At 42.6% G+C, this 22,028-nt stretch overlaps 2 protein-coding genes across 2 annotated transcripts; both read left to right on the plus strand.

Moving 5' to 3' along the window:
- Positions 1 to 611: 611 nt before the first annotated feature.
- LOC134297067 (vespryn-like) lies at positions 612 to 7,010 on the plus strand. Its single transcript, XM_062973670.1, has 3 exons — positions 612 to 1,347; positions 2,836 to 2,868; positions 5,277 to 7,010. Exons 1-3 carry the CDS (start codon positions 1,332 to 1,334, stop codon positions 5,783 to 5,785), a joined length of 558 nt encoding a protein of 185 aa, XP_062829740.1. The 5' UTR covers positions 612 to 1,331; the 3' UTR covers positions 5,786 to 7,010.
- Positions 7,011 to 10,770: 3,760 nt separating this feature from the next.
- On the plus strand, positions 10,771 to 21,608 carry LOC100554937 (zinc finger protein RFP). Its single transcript, XM_062973636.1, has 7 exons — positions 10,771 to 11,238; positions 13,800 to 13,895; positions 14,844 to 15,074; positions 16,848 to 16,870; positions 17,251 to 17,369; positions 18,106 to 18,138; positions 20,979 to 21,608. Exons 1-7 carry the CDS (start codon positions 10,834 to 10,836, stop codon positions 21,491 to 21,493), a joined length of 1,422 nt encoding a protein of 473 aa, XP_062829706.1. The 5' UTR covers positions 10,771 to 10,833; the 3' UTR covers positions 21,494 to 21,608.
- Positions 21,609 to 22,028: the final 420 nt, after the last annotated feature.

Here is a 22,028-nt window from a genome sequence, read left to right on the forward strand (position 1 = left end):
TAAAAGTATTTCAAGAAAGCCAAGTAAAACATAGAAATAATCAAAGGTAATTTCAGGAACATGAACACAGGAACCTCTTCCAGGCAAAGCTCTTCCCAGCTATTCATAAACAAAGCCAGGAACATGGGACAAGAATCTTGACAATACAAAACCGATGGACTTGAGAACTTGGTAACATGAACAGTAGACTGTTTCTCCTTTAGCAAAGTTGTTTTTTCTGTAATTCTGGGAACCGAATACCTAATTTAAACCCATCTAGGCTCCCATAAAGTCATGTCAGAGGCACTTGGATTTGACAGCCTTATCTTGAAGGCACTGGGAAGTCCTGGTTTGTCTCTTTTCCATGCCTTACATTCTAAGATCTAATCTACACTTCCTGGTGACCTCTTTGCCTTCCCTATCTTCCCAAGGCCTTTTCTCCAGGGAAACTTCAATTTCGCTTTCCCCGGACTACATAGCATCAGCTGGGTCAAGCTGACCTGTCTTGCAAATCTTCCTGAATGCTCACAGAATCTCCCTGAACACATTCAGGCACTTCATTTTGAAACCCTTCATGCTCAGAATTGTCTGGCTCTTGCCAGGATACAACATACATACAATAGAAATACATCTGTCTACCACACTCGCCTATTAAAATCTTTATTGATCTTTTCTTTTTCGTACCATAAATACGCATGTAATTTGGCTGCCACATCTGTCACCCTATTAACCACCAGGGTTGATAATCATTTTTATAATCATAGAATCATAGAATCATAGAATAGTAGAGTTGGAAGAGACCTCATGGGCCATCCAGTCCAACCCCCTGCCAAGAAGCAGGAAATCGCATTCAAAGCACCCCCGACAGATGGCCATCCAGCCTCTGCTTAAAAGCCTCCAAGGAAGGAGCCTCCACCACAGCCCGGGGGAGAGAGTTCCACTGTTGAACAGCCCTCACAGTGAGGAAGTTCTTCCTGATGTTCAGGTGGAATCTCCTTTCCTGTAGTTTGAAGCCATTGTTCCGTGTCCTAGACAGGCATCCTTAAATTGCAGCCCTCCAGCTGTTTGGGCCTCCAACTCCCTGAAGCCCTAGCCATGTCATGAATCCTGGAAGTTGGAGGCCAAAAAAGCTGGAGGGCCACAATTTGAGGTTACCTGTTATACGACAACAACTCCCATGGTTGCATAGCATTTAGCCAAGGCAGTGAAAGTGGTGTCCAATCCTGTGATATTAGTCTTTCTCTTCCAGGTGTGAGGATAAGGAGACATTTGAGGCTCCTGCAGCGTTTCCTCCTGCTCTGAAATGGAAGATCTGGGATGTCTGTGACATAAACCCCTTTCTGGAAGGTGTCATGAAGCAATTCAGAGGTAACAGAGAATGTCTGCAAGGATTTTCAGTGAGGTGCGACCTTGGTCTGAAAGGGGAAAGGAAAAGCCTCAGATACACTAAAAATACATGAAAAGGTTGATAAAGCAAAAACAGACCAAGAAAGTTAACACCATTTCAAACCATGTGTATAAATAAATATTTTGGGGTGGCTCAGCTAGATCCTTTAAGAAATCGACATATTTTTCTTGTCCCAAAGCAAGGCTAATGTGAGCCTAATCCTCAAAGAGGTATATAAAGAAATAGTTTGACCTTCAAAACCAAAGCCTTTGGGGAGCCCCGGTGGCGAAGTGCGTTAAAACGCTGAGCTTCTGAACTTGCAGACCGAAAGGTGCCAGGTTCAAATCCCGGGAGCGGCTTGAGCGCCCACTGTTAGCTCCAGCTCCTGCCAACCTAGCAGTTCGAAAACATGCAAAATGTGAGTAGATCAATAGGTACCGCTTCGGCAGGAAAGTAACGGCGCTCCATGCAGTCATGCCGGCCACATGACCTTGGAGGTGTCTATGGACAACGCAGGCTCTTCGGCTTAGAAATGGAGATGAGCACCAACCCCCAGAGTCAGACATGACTGGACTTAACGTCAGAGGAAGCCTTAAAAAAATATCATGGCAATTTGGAGAGAACGTTTCACTAGGAATCTCTAGGTCATCCTGTGAGGATCTATAGTCAACATCTACTGGACATAGACCATACATTCATAATAGAGGACCTAGAACAGTGGTTCTCAATCTAGGGCTCCCAGATATTTTTGGCCTACAACTCCCAGAAATCCCAGCCAGATTACCAGCTGTTAGGATTTCTGGGAGTTGAAGCCCAAAACATCTGGGGACCACAAGTTGAGAACCACTGACCTAGAGATTCCTGGAGAAGTGTTTCCTGAGGCATCCCTAGGTCCTCCAGTATGACTTTATGGTCAACCTGTGGTGGAAGGTGACAGCTGCGTCACAATTGACTTTGAGATTTCGAGAGAGAACATTTTAATAAATCCATGAATAATCAAATCAATTGGTCTTCAGCACAATCTGAGAGGTGGCTCACATTTCTCTTTTAGCTCTCTTAACTCCTGATGCATTGAGACATGTTTAGTGAGAGGCAGAGGAAGATTTCCCAAAACCCATCCTTTCTCTCCTTCCAGTGTGAACTAAGGAAGAGTAGCCCCTTCTGAGCGGCCACTTTACAGACCTTTTTTGTCTGCATATCAAAGGTTTCCACTGATATCCTGTGTGGAGACAATGCATCACACATTGCAGCACATAATGCATCAATTGAATTCCATGCATAGCTGTGCATTCCCAATCAATGCAATGATGTACGTTGGTTTTCCGATGCCATCTTTTCCAAATGAGGCAGAATTTTGTGTGGGGGAAATTACACCATGTCTCTTGGGTGAAGGATCTCTTGCTGTTTCCTCCTGGATTTCTGAGAATCACCATGTTCTGCTAAGTCTCTCTCTTTCCTTCTCTCTTTAGATTCTCTGGAGTTTGGACTTCAGCAGCAAAAAGGTAAACAAAAACTATTTTGTTGTCGAAGGCTTTCATGGCCAGTATCACAGGGTTGTTGTATGTTTTCCGGACTGTATGGCCATGTTCTAGAAGTATTCTCTCCTGACGTTTCGCCCACATCTATGGCAGGAATCCTCAGAGGTTGTGAGGTATGGAGAAACTAAGCAAGGAAGGTTTATATATATCTGTGGAAAGTCCAGGGTGAGAGAAGAACTCTTTGTCAGTTGGAGGCAGTGTGAATGTTGTAGTTAATTACCTCAATTAGTATTGAATAGCCTGGCTTCCTGCCTGGGAGCATCCTTTGTTCAGAGTCGTTAGCTGCCCTTGGTTCCCATGTTTGGAACTCCTCTGTTTTCAGAGTGTTCCTTCTTATTTACTGTTCTGATTTTTGAGTTTTTTTAATACTGGTAGCCATATTTTGTTCATTTTCATGGTTTCTTCCTTTCTGTTGAAGTTGTCCACATGCTTGTGAATTTCAATGGCTTCTCTGTGTAGTCTGACATGATAGTTGTGAGAGTGGTCCAGCATTTCTGTGTTCTCAAATCATATGCTGTATCCAGGTTGGTTCAACAGGTGCTCTGCTATGGCTGATTTCTCTGGTTGAGTTAGTCTGCAGTGCCTTTCATGTTCTTTGACTCATGCTTGGGCAATGCTGCGTTTGGTGGTCCCTAAGTAGACTTGTCCACAGCTGCATGGTATACGGTAGACTTCTGCAGAGGAGAGAGGATCCCTCTTGTCCTTCGCTGACCGTAGAATTTGTTGGATTTTCTTTGTGGGTCTGTAGATAGTTTGTAGGTTGTGCTTCTTCATCAGTTTGCCTATGCGGTCAGTGGTTCCCTTGATGTATGGTAAGAACACCTTTCCTCTGGGTGGATCTTTGTCTTTACTCTCCTGGCTTGCTCTTGGCCTTGCAGCTCTTCTGATGTCCATGGTGAAGTATCCATTGGCCTGTAGAGCCCAGTTTAGGTGGTTTAGTTCACCTTGGAGGAGGTGAGGTTCACAGATTCTTTGTGCACGGTCTGTCAGGGCTTTGATTGTGCCATGGGGAACCCTCTCAACCCAGTAGTAGCAAATTTCTATATGGAACACTTTGATAAACAAGCCCTAGAAACAGCGCCAGGAAAGCCAACTGTATGGTTCAGATATGTTGATGACACCTTCACCATTTGGATCCATGGGGAAGAGGAACTCAGCAAGTTCCTGGACCACCTCAACAGCATCCACCCAAACATCCAATTCACCATGGAAAAAGAAAAGGAAGGAAAATGGCTATTTCTAGATGTTCTGGTCATCTGCAAACCCAATCAACAATTGGGCCACACAGTTTACAGAAAACCTATACACACAGATAGATACCTTCATAAAAACTCCAACCATCACCTGTCAAAAAAGAAGCACAATCAGACTAACACTAACCCTAACCCTAACCCTGGTCCCCAGAGTCATGGTCCAACTACCATATGCTCAAATGTTATTCCTTAAGGAGAAGGGCATCTCATAGAACAGTGGATCTCAATCTTCTTAATGCTGTGACCTGTTAATACAGTTCCTCATGTTGTGGTGACCCCCAACCATAAAATTATTTTCGTTGCTACTTCATTACTGTAATTTTCTACTGTTATGAATCGTAATGTAAATATCTGATATGCAGGATGTGTTTTCATTCACTGGATATGCCCAGATTTGAATACTGGTGGGGTTAGAGGGGGATTGATTTTGCCATTTGGGAGTTGTAGTTGCTGGGATTTATAGTTCACCTACAACCAAAGAGCATTCTGAACTCCACCAATGATGGAATTGAACCATAGTTGGAAGACAGAACTCCCATGACCAACAGAAAATACTGGAAGGGTTTGGTGGGCATTGACCTTGAATTTGGGAGTTGTAGTTCAACTATATCCAGAGAGCCCTGTGGACTCAAACAATGGTGGATCTGGACCAAACTTGGTATGAATACTCAATATGCCCAAATGTGAACACTGGTGGAGTTTGGGAAAACAGACCTTGACATTTGGGAGTTGTAGTTGCTGGGATTTACAGATCACCTACAATTAAAGAGTCCCTTGAACCCAACCAATGATAGAAATGGGCCAAAGGACAGACAAAGAGATCTTCAGACTTCTCTGTCAAAGGGGTCACCTAAGTCCATCAGAAATATGTGTTTTCTGATGGTCTTCAGAGACTCTTTTGAAGCCCTCTTGTGACACCCCCAGGGTTGCTGACCCTTCAAGTTGAGAAACGCTGTTGTAGAACATGTTGAGATCTGAGGGGATGAGGTAGGATTTCCCTGTCATTTTGTAACAATGAAAGATGGAAGCTCAACTCTCCAGCAATTCACATCTCTCTGTCTATCTGTCTGTCCCTTTTCCTTTCTTTCTCCACCCCTGATCTGCTTCCACCACCAACAGCACATGTGACTCTGGATCCAGACACAGCCCATCCTCGGCTCATCCTCTCTGAAGATCGAAGACGTGTGACGTGGGGAGAGAAACATCAAGATCTCCCTGACAATCCTGAAAGATTCAAGGTGTATGATTTTGTGCTGGGCAAGCAGGGATTCTCAGGAGGCAGGCATTTCTGGGAAGTCTTTGTGGGGGATAAGGAAAGATGGTCTGTGGGAGTTGCCAGAAAGTCTGTGCAGAGAAAGGACTTCATCCCCAGTGGCCCTGAGGCTGGGATCTGGGAAGTGGGAAAGTACAGCATCTCCTCCAACAAAGATGAGTTCCCGTGGCTGACTCTGAGCAAGAAGCCCAAGAGGATCCGAGTGAGTCTGAACTATGAAGGGGGTCGGGTGGCCTTTAACGATGCAGACTCAGCAGCCCTCATCTTTGAATTCCCTCCAACTTCTTTCTCTGGAGAGACCATCCTCCCCTTCTTTTATGTGAATAAAAAAGTCCAACTGGTGCTCTCTCCCTAAGACTCATGTCCAAAGACTCACTCAAGCCGAGACACAAGAGGAGCTTTATCACCATAGTTCTGGGGCCGTTGCTTCTTTTTGTGGAACTTGTCTGCTATTGTTTTACGAGGGCTATCCAGAAAGTAGGCTACTTTTGGATTTTAAAAAGATCAAAGTATAGGATAAATCATTTACCATATGCAGCTGAAAGACACATCCCAAAACTACAATCTCATGTAATCCCCATTTAAATTTAGCCACGTTTCTTATAGATAAATGAGTTTGAAAAGTACTGCACCAGTAAATTCCCCGCCTGTGTCCTCGGCTCTTCCTCCTTCTCCCTTCCTGCAGCGTAGCCAAAACGCTGCGCTGCCAGCCACGCCCCCATTGTTGGAAACAGAGGAGAGAGGCGGCAAATTTACTGGTGCAGTACTTTTCAAACTCATTTATCTATAAGACACGTGACTAAATTTAAATAGGGATTACATGAGATTGTAGTTTTGGGATGTGTCTTTCAGCTGCATATGGTAAATGATTTATCCTATACTTTGATCTTTTTAAAATCCAAAACGTAGCCTACTTTCTTGATAGCCCTCGTATATATTTAGCTAAAAACTGACTGGGAGGCTGGAGTGTGAATGATAAGGCCATTTCTCAGTGCAATGCTCAACTCATAGGTTGGCCAAGGACTTCCTCTCGCAGCAACAATAACAACAAGATCAAAGAGAGAATGGAAGACTCAACCCAATTGTTAGCCAATAATTCCATAATTCAGTAGTAAGTGGACAGCCCTTCTATTCCCCTTTTGCCATTTCTTCACCTTTCTGAGTGATTTAGGAGAGATCTACCTATGATGCTTTGGTTTCACATCCAAACAGCATTGGACCTAGAATGGCTGAATATTGGGATTTACTCAACCCACCATGTTTGATGGGTTCATCTTTGCATGTTGATTATTCACAACTTGGGTTAATCTTTCTAGGAATCTTCAGGTTCTTCAGTGTGATTCTATGGCCAAATTCCTGTGGGAGTAAACCATAGAGATTCCCAGAGAAAACACTTTTCAAGGCATTTATAAGGTCTCCAGAATGAATCTGTTCTCCAGAATGAATCTGTTGGAAGTTGACAATGTTCCTTTTTTTTTTTGGCTGTTTCTATTTTTGAGTATTTACCACTTTTGCTGTACTTGTAGTCAGTACTTTTCTTGTACTTGTTTAAAATGTTATAAAAAATATAATACAAACAATGGTGCTGTAGACTCTTGTTTTTGCTGCAACCAACATAGGAATGTTAACTGGGTTTCCAAAAAAAGGTGAGTTCCATTTTTCCCCACAGAAATCTTGAAACCTAAACTGGATTTTCCCAGATGGAAAAGGAGCGATGAGAGAAGTGAAGACGAGAGCCTGGATAAACAGAAAGACATAGAGATAGAAATATAATGAAATAAACTATGGGCTTGTTGTGGGTTGTTTCCCTTTGAAAGAACTGGTTTCGCATTTGTTTTGTCCTTGGCACCTGGCATAGCCCTTTGAGCCCTTTATTCAGGCTTATGACATACTCCAATAAGGAAATGTTTGTTGTCATTTTCTGCCATTAAATCAACTTTGACTTCTCACAGTCCTTTGAAGAAGAGACCTCCCAGTCCCCTTGTCACCAAAAGCCCTGCTCAGGTCCTGCAAAGTCAGGGCTGCGGCTTCCTTTAGTCTCTCCATCTGGATGAGGTCTTCCCTCTTGCCTTCTCATTTGTCAGGCATAATTGTCTTTTCTTGTTATCAGAAAACCGAAAGTAGTCTTCCATCTTCCCAAAGGAGTCCGGAGATGAGTTGCTACCAGATACCAGCGCACAGAGTAACTCTGTATACTTTTCATTGAACTATTACATTGACATAAAAACAACTGTATATATTGTTTTAATGTTACTGTAAAGTGGTAACTTTGGAATGTTTCTTAGTTAATTATCCCTGTCAGGGAGGATAATGTTGGGAGGGGATTTCCCCCATTGAGACTATACTCCTCTCTTCACACAAATTGAAACCAAGTTTAGTAGAACCAACGGAGTCAGGAATAGCCATAAGACCATATTAAGTGTTTCAGAGATTTATTACAGGTTGGCTATTCTTTGTCTAAAAAGCTTGGGACTATAAGTACAATAGAGTCTCACTTATCCAAGCTAAACGGGCCGGCAGAAGCTTGAATAAGCGAATATCTTGGATAATAAGGAGGGATTAAGGGAAAGCCTATTAAACATCCAATTAGGTTATGATTTTACAAATTAAGCACCAAAACATCATGTTATACAACAAATTTGACAGAAAAAGTAGTTCAATACGCAGTAATGTTATGTTGTAATTACTGTATTTACAAATTTAGCACCAAAATATCACGATATATTGAAAACATTGACTATAAAAATGGCTTGGATTATCTAGGGGCTTGGATAAGCGAGGCTTGAATAAGTGAGACTCTACTGTATTTTGATTTTATACATATGCCTAATGAGATATCTTGGAGATAGGACCCACGTCTAAACAAGAAATTTATGCACCTGATACAGAATGCTTGAAGGCCACTTTATTCCCAGTATTTTTAATCAGATTGTATGTGAATTGGTTTTATACAGTCTGCCTTCAGAAAACAAAGATGCCACTCTCAGCTGATTGACCTGTATCATGGGCTTAGATTTATTTTTACAAACTGAGGGGTGGGGATTTTAGTGGATTTTTATGAGATATTTTCCTGCTCAGATGCACTTTCTGACAAATTGAGTTATTTCTCCATATAAAGAGGTGAGACTTTTGTGTCTGCATGTGGTCTCTATGCTAACCTGGGCTCCCCTGGACCCTAAAATTTCATTCTTGCCAAAATACGCCAAATTCATTGGGAAAATTGACAAGGGAGTGTGGCTTTGCCCTCAAATGCTGTTCTAGCACTGTGCCCCAAAGCAGCCATAAACCGGCCTTTGAAAATGGTCTGAAAGGGATCATGTTCTGTTCCCCAAAACAGCTGCAGTGTGGCAGATGAAGGGATGGGGAAATGGGAATCACAATCCACACTGGCTCATCCCTGCCAAAGAGAGAGGTTGATTCATGATCAGTTTAAAATGTCATCTTTAGGAATATCTAGGGTCCCCGGTGTGACTCTTAATCACCTCTCTCCAAAAGTTGACCACAGACTCGTACTAGTGGCAGTGTCCCACAAGAACGGAAAGAGGAGGCAAAGCAAATGTTTCCCACCTGACATCCTGTGTCTCCTCCTTCCTGCAGAAGTCTAGGGCAGGGGTCCCCAAACTAAGGCCCAGGGACCGGATGTGGCCCTCCAAGGTTATTGACCTGGCCCACGCCCTCAGTTTTAGACTTAGGCTCGCCCAAAGTTCGAAATGACTTGAAGACACAACAACAACAATCCTACTTAACTTGACTCTCATTGGCCAGAAGCAGGCCCACACTTCCTATTGAAACACAATATGTTGGTTAAAATTGTTTTTATTTTTAAATATTGTATTGTTCTTTATTTTGCTAATACTGTGCAATCCTAATAATACAATATACACAATATACACAATATATTATGTATACATATAATATTGATAATACATACATATAATATTGATAATAATATTATAATGTAATATAATATAATATTTATTTATTTATTACAGTATTTCTACTCCACCCTTCTCACCCAATAGGGGACTCAGGGTGGCTAATAATAATAATACAATACAATAATATTGTATAATATAATAATATTAATTATATATTATATATCAAATGTAATATTACTAATAATATTACGGTATAGTGGTATAGTACAATATTTGTAATATATAATGTATATTGTGCTTGTAAGCCGCTCTGAGTCCCCTTCAGGGTCAGAGAGGGTGGGGTACAAATGTAGTAAATAAATAAATGTTGTTGGGGTTGTTATTTTTTTGCACTACAAATAAGAATGTGCATAGGAATTTGTTTGTATTTTTTTTAAATGATAATTCGGCCCCTCAACAATCTGAGGGGACATGAACCAGCCCTCCACTTAAAAAGTTTGAGGACGCCTGGTCTAGGGCTTGGAGTTGAGTTAGACCCAGGTCCTGTCTGGCGCCTTCCTAAACTCAAAGCCCCAGAATTCAACAGGAGGCAGAAACTGGATCCATGCTCTATTGTGAGGTGATTTTTTGTGGTCCTTAGAGAAGTCCGATGACCAACATACTGCAGGGAATTGTGGAAACTGACCTTTGTTTTTGGAGTTGTAGTTCACAAATATCCAAAGAGCACTGAACTCAGCCAGTGATGGATCTGGACCAGACTTGACAACAAACACAACATGGCCTACTGTGAATACTGACAGATGTTTCAGGGCAATTACCCCAGTAATCTAGGAGTTGTAGTTCACCTTCATCCAGAAAGCACTGCTGGCAGAAGATGACCAGCCAATGACAGATCTGGACCAAATTTGGTGCACAGACCCAAAATGGTCAACTTTGAATACTGGCAGGGTTCAGGGACAATTGACCCACGATCCTGGGAATTGTGGTTCACCCACACCAAACTGGGAATACCAAACAATGTCTTTTTCAATTAACCCGGGCATTGACAGGTCCCCAAGCTAATAGATTATAGGGTTGTTGTGTGTTTTCCAGGCTGTATGGCCATGTTCCAGAAGTATTCTCTCCTGAAGTTTCGCCTACATCATGGCAGGCCTCCTCAGAGGTTGTGAGGTAACATACTTCTATAACATGGCCATACAGCCCAGAAAACACACAACAATCCTGTGATCCCCAGAATGAAAACCTTCGACAACTAATAGATTATAACCAGGGAAGATTATTTCTTTTTAGCAATGGAGAGATATGCTTAGAGAACATATTACATAGTGCCCAGGAAGGCAGAGAAATGGGAAGCATCCTATGTTCAGTTTCTCAAAGGCAGGGGCATTTGGAGAGCTCAAAGGTTGCAGCGTCAGAGGTTTGTCAGAGGCAGAGTCATCAGCTGCTTTCTGGGAAATAAAAGTCTGAGAAACGAAAGTAAGGCTTAGCTTTGTCTGTTCTTCGCAGTTGAGCAGTATTGGCAGCCATGGCCTCTGGAGATCCTGTGAAGGAGCTCTGTGAGGAACTGTCCTGTCCCATCTGCTTGGAGTATTTCGCAGAGCCTGTGACCATCTCCTGTGGGCACAACTTCTGCCAATCATGCCTGGATCAATGCTGGGAGGGGAAAGAGGCCTCCTGCCCACAATGCAGAAAGAAAGTGCAGAAACGGGACATCAGGCCAAACAGGCAGCTGGCAAACCTGGTGGGAATAGCCATGAAACTGGGGAGCCAGAAGGCAGAAGAGAAGGGGAGGGTCTGCCAGAGGCACCAGGAGCCCCTGAAGCTCTTCTGCAAGGACCATGAAGCCCCCATCTGTGTGGTGTGCGACAGGTCAAAGGAGCACAAAAACCACCAGGTGATTCCTCTGGACGAGGCATTGAAAGAGTACAAGGTAGGAGGAGGTAAAGTTCAACCTCACAATACAGAGCGGTGGCTGACAATTCAATATACTGTGCCCTGGGGTGTTCAGAAACTCAAGTTGCATCTACATTGTAGAATTCATGTACTTGTACTTCGATATACCTTTAACTGGCTTGACTCAATGCTATGGAACCAAGGGAGTTGTAGTTTTACAAGGTCTTTAGCCTTCTCTGCCAAAGAGTGCTGATGCCTCACTTAACCACAGCTCCCAGAATGCCATAGCCTTGAGCCCTGGCCGTTTAAGGTGTGTCAAACTGCATTAATTCTACAGAGCAGATGCACCCCAAGACATGGAGACATGGTTTTCGATTAGACAAGCGCTTACAACATGGCTCTTATTCATATTGAAATCTACCTTTCCACCTTACAGTTGTTTTTTGTTTCAGGACTTTTTCCTCACCTACTTCCTACCCCATGTATTTCTACTTTGATTTATATATCAGTTCTAACTTTGATGAGTTGTTAGTCAACCATTACGCCCTAGGATGGGACCTTCTAAAGGCTCACGGATGATGGTTAATTACTTTTTAATAGTTTTATAGTTATGTTATATTATCTATGGTTTGTTTAATCTGTTTTAGTTGATACTTGTGTTTTAAATTGTATTTTATGATGTAAATGTGACTGATTGGGCTTATCCACATGTAAGCCGCTCAAAGTCCCTTCGGGGAGATGGTGGCGGCATACAAAAATAAAGTTGTTATTGTTGTTGTTGTTGTTGTTGTTGTTGTTGTTATGGAGCATTGGATCAAACTACGGGGGGGGGGGGGAGATTCCACCTGGACATTAGGAAGAACTACTTGATGGAAAGAGCCATTCTTTGATGGAATTCTCTGTATCTGAATGTGCTGAAGTCTCTTTCTCTGAACAGAAGCTGGATGGCCATCTGTCGGGTGATGCTTTGACTTTGTGATCCTGAATGGCAGAAGGAGGTTGGATAATAGGTTTTATTGCACAAACCTGCTAATGCACTGCAGTTGGGCTCCCACTGGCAGTGGGTACATAATGGGTTGAGCACTTTAATATCACACTTCTCTTCATTTGCTTAGTTCTACTAATTCAGCAACGTGTAGTCCCGTGAGCTTACTTTTGCATACCCTTGTAACCCTTCCTTCAGCTGATCCTTATTCTGCTGGTGCAATTCTGCTGGTGCAATTCCAGCAATTTATTTTTTTATGTAGAGTCATTTCATAATTTAAGCTTTGAAAAATAATACAGGAAAATAAGTGGAGTGGAAAGACTGCCAGTACAAATAAGAACTTGATCTATGACAAATCTATGAAGACAGCTCCTGTAATCTGATGTAATTCAAAACCATCTTCTTTGTGCTGAGACAGGTTCAGCACTTGTGATGTGCAGCTTTTTCCTTTCCTGAAACTAGCTTGCTGTGGGATCATAAATGGGCCTATTTTTTTCATAATTTTGTGCCGGATAAGGTAAATGGCAGGAACATTGTGGGAGCATAACGGGAGCGAGTTATAGAGAGAGATCCACTCCCATGTTTAAGGAGCTCCACTGGCTGCCGTTCATCTTCCGGTCCCAATTCAAGGTGCAGACCATCATTTATAAAGCCCTAAACGGTTTGGGACCCGCCTACCTTCGTGACCGTATCTCCTACCATAAACCTGTTCGATCTCTCCGTTCATCAGGGGAGGCTCTCCTATCGCCACTTCCTATATCTCAGGCCCGCCTTGTGGGAACAAGGGAGAGGGCCTTCTCTGCGGTGGCCCCCCGTTTGTGGAACTCACTGCCCAGTGAAATTAGGCAAGCCCCCACTCTTTTAGCCTTTAGGAAAGAGTTAAAAACATGGCTATTCCAATGTGCCTTCGGAGAGTAACTGCTCTTTTGTTACTCCCCTCAACATTGATCCTCTAGACTGTTTTTCTATCTGATGTCCCTGTCCCCTGAGGTTTTCTATTTGATCCCTTTCTCACCCCGAGTTTTTTAATTTAGTGTTCATGCGGCTCGCCCCTGTTAGATTGCTTCTTGACTTTGTGTTATACTGTATATTTTATCAGTTGTGTTGGTTAATTGTATTTTGATATGTTGTTTTTATGTTGTTTTATACTGTATTGTCCTGGGCAGGGCCCCATGTAAGCCGCCCCGAGTCCCTTTGGGGAGATGGTGGCGGGGTATAAATAAAGTTTTATTATTATTATTATTATTATTATTATTATTATTATTATTATTATTATTATTATTGTGAGCTATTGATGATTCTGAAAATAAATAAGGGTGGTATAATCACAAGGAGGAAGCAGTGGGATTCACATGGTGTCATGCAATAGGCTGCCTTGTGCAGTAGCATCTATTATGTGGAGCTCCAAAATACAATGGATTAGTGCAGAAACAAAACCTGGCACATTCAGATACATTTTTGTTTGCTTGGAGGGACTCATTATGAGTAAGGAAAATTGTGGAGGCAGCATTAACAAGAGGAGAGGGGACTGCCAATAGGGATCAAGATGATCTTTGAAACTATTCTAAAGCTTGAACAACAGAAGTAACCAAGGACTTTGTTTTCCTCTTCAGGATCAGATTTGGAATTTGCTGGAGCCTCTGAAGGAGGAAAGAGAGAAAATCCTGGCCTACAAAGCGAATACAGAAAAGGAAATTGACGATGTGCTTGTAAGTGGGAAAACATTGCAACTTTGTGTCAGTGTCTGGACAAACTGGATACGCAATGCAGAAATCGGTATTGCTCTAATATCTGTGCGGAGACCAAAAGCGGATGCTAGACAGAGAAGGATAGTCCATTTTAGGGAGGGATTGAGGGAGGAAAACCATTTCCCCTGTTTTCGCTGGTTATTCCCTCCCCACTTCCCATACCATAAACGTGGTTGATTCCACAAAGGTGACATGAGTGGGGGAATAACAGGAAAACAGGAGAAATAGTTTCACTATTCAACCTCCATCCCTGTCCCACCTGGAAAATGGACGACCCTTCTCCGTCTAGCTCCCCTTTCGGCCTCCGCCCAGATAATAGGGCAGTACCCAGAAATCACTGCATTAAAAATGTCTACAGTTACGAAAGACTTGATAGCCTACAGAAAATATTGGCCCCAATCCGTCCCAATGATTGGCCCTTGGATTCACAAAGCTCTTTCTCTACTGGATATTGACGTTTTCTATATGAAGGGACACAAGTCTCTTTTTAAGGGATGTGAAGAATTCAGCCCAAAGACAGTTTCTTTCTGCCTCTCGCTCCTGTTCAGAGCCGGCCCTAGGTATTTTTCAAGTGTAGGCGAACAGAATTTTGGCGCACCCCCCCCCCCCCCAAACAAATCACTGAAAAATAAAAGTGTTGGATAGGCGAAAATGTTTGATAATAAGGAGGGATTAAGGAAAAGCTTATTAAACATCAAATTACAATAAGATTTTACAAATTAAGCACTAAAACATCATGTTTTACAACAAATCAACAGGAAAAGCAGTTCAATACCTTGCGGAGGCAGGCCGCAGGAGACAGGAGTTGCCTCGATGGCGCCCCCCAACAAGATGGAGCCACAGGCAACTGCCTAGTTGGCCTGGTGGTTGAACCGCCTCTGCTTCTGTTTCTGCTTTCCTTTATTCTAGGAGAAAACCCAGCGAGAGAAGGAGAAGATTGTGTCTGAATTCAGACTCATGCACCAGGTCCTAGAAGAACAAGAGAGGAATCTGATGGCAAAAATGGAAGAGGTGGAGAAGGAGATCAGTGCAAAAAAGGAGGGACATCTCTCCAGACTCTCAGAAGAACTCTCCTCTCTCTCAAGTCTCATCAAAGATATGGAGAAGAAGCACCAACAGCCAGCAATTGAATTCCTCCAGGTAAGGAATATAGTGTATAGATCAGACTACTCCAAGACACTCTACGTGGTGCTGCCTTTAAAGACTGTTCAGAAGCTTCAACTAGTCCAAAAGGCGGCAGCCAAATTGCTCACTGGAGTGGTGTACAGAAAGCATACCACCCCCCTGCTACGTCAGCTCCACTGGTTATCAGTCTGCTACTAGTTGAAGCTTCCGAACAGTCTTTAAAGGCAGCACCATGTAGAGTCTAATCTATACACTACACTCCCCTGGATTATGACTTGAATTTGTGTAACTTTTAAATGGATATTTTTATAACTGATGTTTTAATTATTGTTTTTGGCATCTAATGACTCCCAGTTGTGAGGAGTATGAAATAATAATAATAATAATAATAATAATAATAATAATAATAATAATAATAAATCAAGGAACATAATAGCCCCAGTCTATTCTGCTTTTGTCAGACCTCTCCTGGAATAACCCTGTGTGCAGTTCTGAGCAAAACAATTCAGAAATGATATTAATAAGCAAGAACATGTCCAGAGAAGGGTGACCAAAATGGCCAAAGGTTTGGAAGCCAAGCCCTAAGAGGAGTGGCTTAAGGAGTTGGGTACATTTAGCCAGGAGAAGAGAAGACTGAGAAGTGACATGTTTGCAATGTTTAAGGAAGAGGGAGCAGGCAGTGGAGATGTCTTCTTCTGAAGATTTTAAAAAGAGATTGGATGGCAATCTGTCAGGAATGCTTTGATTGTGTATTCTCTCAACAGCAGATAGTTGGACTGAAGAGATCTGCTTTCTGTGCCATTGTGCCTGGGGCTATAACTCTTAGAGAAAGAGGCATGGACGTGACATCTTTCCCCAGGGGATTGCTTCTTGCCCTCCTTTAGGGAAACTGGAACTCCCAAGGACCAAAACACTGTAGATAACTCAAAACTGATTTTATTGTTCACAAAAGGTTATCCCAATAAGCTGGAAGTTTCAAAGGGGTAAAGGAAAATATACATTACAGTCTTTGGTGTCTTAAGTCCAAGGAGTTTTGTAGCTGAGAAGCTTTTCCAGGTCCTTCTTTCTCAACGGCTGTGAATGCTGGAGCAATCCTCAGCCTCAGTCCAAATGGCCTATGTTTGAAGACACAGTCTTCCTCTGGTGCCAAAGAACTGATCTGAAGGCTCTTGAGACTCCTCAACGTCATTCAGGTTGACCCTGAACATGAAGCATAAGTCTCAAGGGTAAGAACCTCAGAATTGGTCTGAGAGGTAATTTAATCAAGGGCTTTTAGAGCCAAGTCTCTCTCTCATGTCCATCTGGTAGAAAGCTTGATGGTGGAATAAAAAAAGGAAACACTGTCCTACTCCAGGAAGAGGTGGAGCCAAACAATTGAGCTGAGGGAGCAAATAACTGGTGCAAACAACATTGATTGACAGCTATAAATAACCAGTCAGTCCAACTACATTTACAGGGTAAAAAGGCAAAATCAGGCATGATACAATTCAAATCTTTCAACTTACAGTTTCACATATAGATGGCGCCACTCACGCCGTCACACTTTTGCAACATCCTGGTGCTTGAAGAAGGTGCATTTGAGTAGTCTTTTGGTAGTTGAGCCAAAAAACTATTTATTGCACTTACCCATAACATAGATTTAGCCATCTCTCTAGTTTGTGGAGGGAGGCCTATTTCACCCTCCTAAGCTTGCTTCAACTTTTTCAATGCGTTGGAAATGCTGCTTTTTCAGAGATCTGAGAGTGGTCCCCATGCTTCTGCTGAGTTGTTTATTTCCTTCATTCACAGGATATTGGAAGCTTCTTCCAGGGGTAAGTTAATCTCCCCCCAAGTCTCAGGTTTTCATGTGAAGCACATGCCTCTCCCACCTCAGGCTTTTCAAAACAGCAGTGCATTGCATGATTCAAAGTTTGGCTGGGTTCACGGTGGAGTGGGACATGACGCCTAGGAGGCCCCTTCTGCCTCTGTCATTCTGTGGGTGGATCTACACTGTAGAACTAATAGTTTGACACCACTTTAAATTCCATGGCTCAGTGCTGAGGAATCATGGGATGGGAATACGGTGAGGTACCAGCACTCTATGGCAGAGAAGGCAAAATACCTTATGAGTAGAAATCCCAGGATGGCATAGTATTTAGCCAAGGCCATGAAAGTGGTGTTGAACCCTCTGATACTATTCTTCCTCCTCCAGGTATCAGAAGAGGGAGAAATGTGAGACTCCTGTGGTTTTTCCTCCTGCCCTGAAATGGAAGATCTGGGACTTCCATGATATAAATCCCTATCTGGAGAGTATCATGAAGCAATGCAGAGGTAACAGAATGTCAGAAAGGATTTTCAATGAGATGTGTCGTTGGTCCGAAAGGGTATCATCTACACTGTTGGAATGAATACAGTTGTCACCATTTCAACTGCCACGGCTCATTGTTTTGGAATCATTGGAGGTCCTCCAGTACAATGCTATAGTTGTCTTCCTCTGAAAGTTGACCATGGAGTTGTGCTGCAGGACCTGGAGATCCCTAGAGATAATATATTATTAATCATCTTCATGATCATCAAATCTGCAAAAATGAAGCCTGCAATTGTGGAGCACTAAACACAGTAGTCTGAACAGAGCTGGGTCTAGATGTTGGCCCAAAGGTGATAATGAAATATCCAAAAGTGAAACCCACAATTGTGCAGGGACGACTGTAGCTTGGACATATATTGTGGCCCCACCTACACTCCATAAAAAATCCAGATTATTCGCTTTGAACTATGGCAGTGTAGACTCATAATGCAGTTCAGATAATCTGGATAATCCTCTTTGATAATATGGATTATATGGCAGATTATATGGGTCTTAGAGCTAGAATTACTATATCATCCAGATATATATCATCCAGATTATTAAAACAGATACTATACTGCCATTTAATCCAGTTCAAAGCAGATAATCTGGATTTTACATGGTTGTGTAGAAGGACCTCAGCCATCTTGAGTTGTTCCCTCTTGGTTTCTGAGAATAACCATATCCTGCTCAGTCTCTCTTTTTCCTTTCTCTCTGTAGAGACTCTAGAATCTGGACTGCAGCAGCAAAAAGGTAAATGAAAAAGATTTTCTTCAAAAGGGGTTTGCCTTCCCTCTGAGGCTGAGAAAGCGGGACTTACCCAAGGCAAACCAGGGGCTTTTCATTATAGAGGCAGGATTCAGATTCTGGACTCTCTGGCCCTGTTTACACTCCCATATAATCCAGTTTCTGATCCCAGATTATCTGCTTTGAACTGGCCACTTCGGGGATGTGGTTAACATTTATTTTTCAGTAGCTCATGTACTATGTGGCTTAAAAGTGGTCCCTTGAGCTGCCACAGTTGCCCACACCTGATCTACATCTACACGGTAGAATTAATGCACTTTGATTCCACTTTGACTGCCATAGTTCATTGCTATGGAATCCTGGGAGTTTTAATTTTGGAAGGCATCGGTTCTCATTGGCAGAGAAGGGTGAAGTCCTTGTGAAACTACAATTACAGTAGATTCTCACTTATCCAAAACTCGCTTATCTAACGTTCTGGATTATCCAACACATTTTTGTCAATGTTTTCAATATATCATGATATTTTGGTGCTAAATTTGTAAATATAGTAATTACTATGTAGCATTACTTCATATTGAACTACTTTTTCTGTCAAATTTGTTGGATAACATGATGTTTTGGTGCTTAATTTGTAAAATCATAACCTAATTTGATGTTTAATAGGCCTTTCCTTAATCCCTCCTTATTATCCAAGATATTCGCTTATCCAAGCTTCTGCTGGCCTGTTTAGTAGGCTTGTCCGATCGATGGAAAAAATGTTTCAATTCTTGTTTCTAAAGTAGGGGGTGCCGGCGCTTCGATATAGAAAGTATTTCCGAATTTTTCACCCAAAAATTTCAGATATTTCTGAAAATTTGTAATGATTCTTAATGTTTCTAAAATGGCGGACGCGCATGCGCAATCGCCAAAAAAAAAGGAAACCGGGGGGGGGGCTTTTACAGGGCTCTCCCATCCTCATTTCTTGAGCTATCCTCATCAAATTTGGTACAGTGGGAGATCACATTCAACACTCTTTGCTCAACAAATTGCAGGAAGTTTCCTGTCTCCTATGATTTTTGGTGAATTTTCATAACTTTTTATAATACACTATTTTTCAATATTTGAAGAAACCTGTTCCTGGTTTGAAAGTCTTATTTCCTGTTCAATTGGGTTCTTATCACTGTGAAAGTCCCTCTTCTACTTGTGTAGACTTTGGATTAGAAATGCAGCACACGCCAAGCAATGCCTTGACAGGAGTGCCACTGTCCTTTGGAAACTATAAATTGCCTTTGAACTTTTTGATCTATGGTGCCACTGGCTGACCTTGTGATTGCCAAGATGAAACTCTGGCCGAGGACTTTGGATTAGAAATGCAGCACACGCCAAGCAATGCCTTGACAGGATTGGCAATGTCCTTTGGAAACTATTTCTTCCAATGTACCCTTTTAGGTTTGAAAACAATGTGTGTCTTTGTGATTGATGCAATAACACTCAGCCCGAGGGCTTGGGATTACAAACGGAGCGTGAGGGAAGCAATGCCCTTGCAGGAACGCACACGTCCTTTGGAAACTCTAACTTCCAATGTCCCCCCTTTTAGGATTGCTATGAAGGGCTGATCTAGAGATTGCAAAAATCAAATAAAAGGCAGAGGGTCTTTGGAGTAGAAAAGGAGAGGACCCCAAGCAGTGCCCTTGCAGGAAAGCACACGTCCTTTGGAAACTCTAACTTCCAATGCCCCCCCCCCCTTTTAGGATTGCTAAGAAGGGCTGATCTAGTGATTGCTAAATTAAAAAAAAAAGGCAGAGGTCTATAGAAATGGAGCGTCAGGAAAGCAATGCCTTGGCGCCCACGTCCTTTTAAAAGTAAAAATTGCCTAAAGCCACAGCAAGGACTCTGCCAGATCCCACAAGCCCCAAGCCAATTTCCCAAAACACACACACACACACACACACACACACACACACAATATCCAGTCAGCAACAACAGCCAGCCCTTAACAGACCCAACCCCCAGAACACTTAGCCCTCTCTCCCCTCAATGCAGGCGGCTTTATTCCCAGTGCAGCGTGAACCACCCTCTCTGCTCGGTAACCCAGCCCCGAATGGCTTGCCTGGGTTGGGGAGGTTTTTTTTAATAGAGATCTTACACGTGGACGCGGAGGACGCTAGCCCCCACCTTTTCCAGCCATCGTGGAAGTCTCTGATTGGCCAGGGAGCGGCGGCCATTTTAGGCTGCGCTAGGCTCCCATTCAAGTTAGGTTGCAGAAACAAAATATTTTTAAAAAAATATTTTTTAAAAAATATAAAAAAAATATTTTGGAGAAAAAAACTTAACGAAACATTAAGACACAATTAGAGTATGGGCCAACGATGGTTCGAATTACATTGCCAGTTGCGCCCAGGGACAACGTTTCAATACTCGGTTCAAAAAGCGAGAACATTCCGAAACAATTCTGAAATAAGAATCATAATGAATTTTTGGACAACCCTACTGTTTAGCTTGGATAAGTGAGACTCTACTGTAGTGTCACCAAAAGGGATACTTTGAGTGGCTTCAAATTGTTTGACTTATGGCTACCTTAAAGACACCTTATCATGGGCTTTTCTGGGGCTGAGAGAGTGTGGCTTGCCCAAGGGGAATCAAACCCTTGTCTCCAGAGTCATAGTCCAACTACAGTACACTCAAATGTTATTCCTTAGGAAGGAGAGGGGCATGTTGAGATTTGAGGGGACAAGGAATGATTTCCATGTCATTTTATGAGAATGGAAGATGGAAGATGAACCCTTCAACAATTTACATCTGTTTGTCTATCTGCCTATCTTTTTTCTTTTCTTTCTCTAAACCTGATCTGTTCCCACCACCAACAGCCCATGTGACTCTGGATCCAGACACAGCCCATCCTCAGCTCATCCTCTCTGAAGATCGCAGACGTGTGACATTTGGACAGAAACTGAAACGTCTTCCTGGCAATCCTGAGAGATTCAAGCTGTGTCTTTACGTGTTGGGCCAGGAGGGATTCAGAGGAGGCAGGCATTTTTGGGAAGTCCTTGTGGAGAATGGGGAAAGATGGTCTGTGGGAGTTGCCAGAAAGTCTGTGCAGAGAAAGGGCTCCATTCCCGATGGCCCTGATGCTGGGATCTGGCGAGTGGGAAAGTGGGGAAGTGTGTACAGATTCTCCTCTGACAACGATACAAACCTATGTCTGAGCGAGGAGCCCAAGAGGATCCGGGTGACTCTGAACTACGAAGGGGGTCGGGTGGCCTTTTACGACGCAGACTCAGCAGCCCTGATCTATGAATACCCTTCAGCCTCTTTCTCAGGAGAGACCCTCCTCCCATTCTTTTTTGTGGCCAGAAATTCCCAACTGGAACTCTCTCCCTAAGGATGGAGAACAATGTCCAAAGACTCACACCAGCTGAGACACAAGAGGAGCTTTATCACCATAGATCTGGGGTTGTTGCTTCTTTTTGTGAGACCTCTCTACTGACTGGGAGGCTGCCGAGTTTTCCATAATATTTTTCGCCTTTCTGGGGGTGTAGGCTGGATTTGCCTATGAGGCTTTTTTTTCACACCCAAACAGTGTTAGACTAGAACAAATGAAAACTGAGGTATAGTTGGCCCTCCATATTTGATGGTTTCACTTTTGCTGGTTGATTGTTCACAGATTTGGTTAATATCATCTCTCTAGGAAAATTTAGGTCCTTCACCATTGTTCTATGGCCAGATTCCTGTCAGAGATAACTATAGGTTTTCCTAGACAGAACACTTTTCAAGGCATTTATAAGGCCTCCAGAATGAATCTGTTGGAAGTTGACCATGCTCCCTGTTCGGCATTTTCTATTTTCGAATATTTACCACTTTTGCTGTACTTGTAGTAAATACTTTTCTTGTACTCTGTTTAAAATGTTTATAAAAAA

The sequence above is a fragment of the Anolis carolinensis genome, chromosome 2 (assembly GCF_035594765.1).
Source record: "Anolis carolinensis isolate JA03-04 chromosome 2, rAnoCar3.1.pri, whole genome shotgun sequence".
Classification (NCBI taxonomy): domain Eukaryota; kingdom Metazoa; phylum Chordata; class Lepidosauria; order Squamata; family Dactyloidae; genus Anolis; species Anolis carolinensis.

Excerpts from the sequence above, each read along its gene's own strand:
- LOC100554937 (XM_062973636.1), top strand. The coding sequence starts at position 10,834 with ATGGCCTCTGGAGATCCTGTGAAGGAGCTCTGTGAGGAACTGTCCTGT. Across the intron at positions 13,896-14,843 it reads AGGAAATTGACGATGTGCTT|GAGAAAACCCAGCGAGAGAA; the intron begins GTAAGTGGGAAA and ends CCTTTATTCTAG. Across the intron at positions 16,871-17,250 it reads ATTGGAAGCTTCTTCCAGGG|GTATCAGAAGAGGGAGAAAT; the intron begins GTAAGTTAATCT and ends TTCCTCCTCCAG.
- LOC134297067 (XM_062973670.1), top strand. Across the intron at positions 2,869-5,276 it reads TGGACTTCAGCAGCAAAAAG|CACATGTGACTCTGGATCCA; the intron begins GTAAACAAAAAC and ends CACCACCAACAG.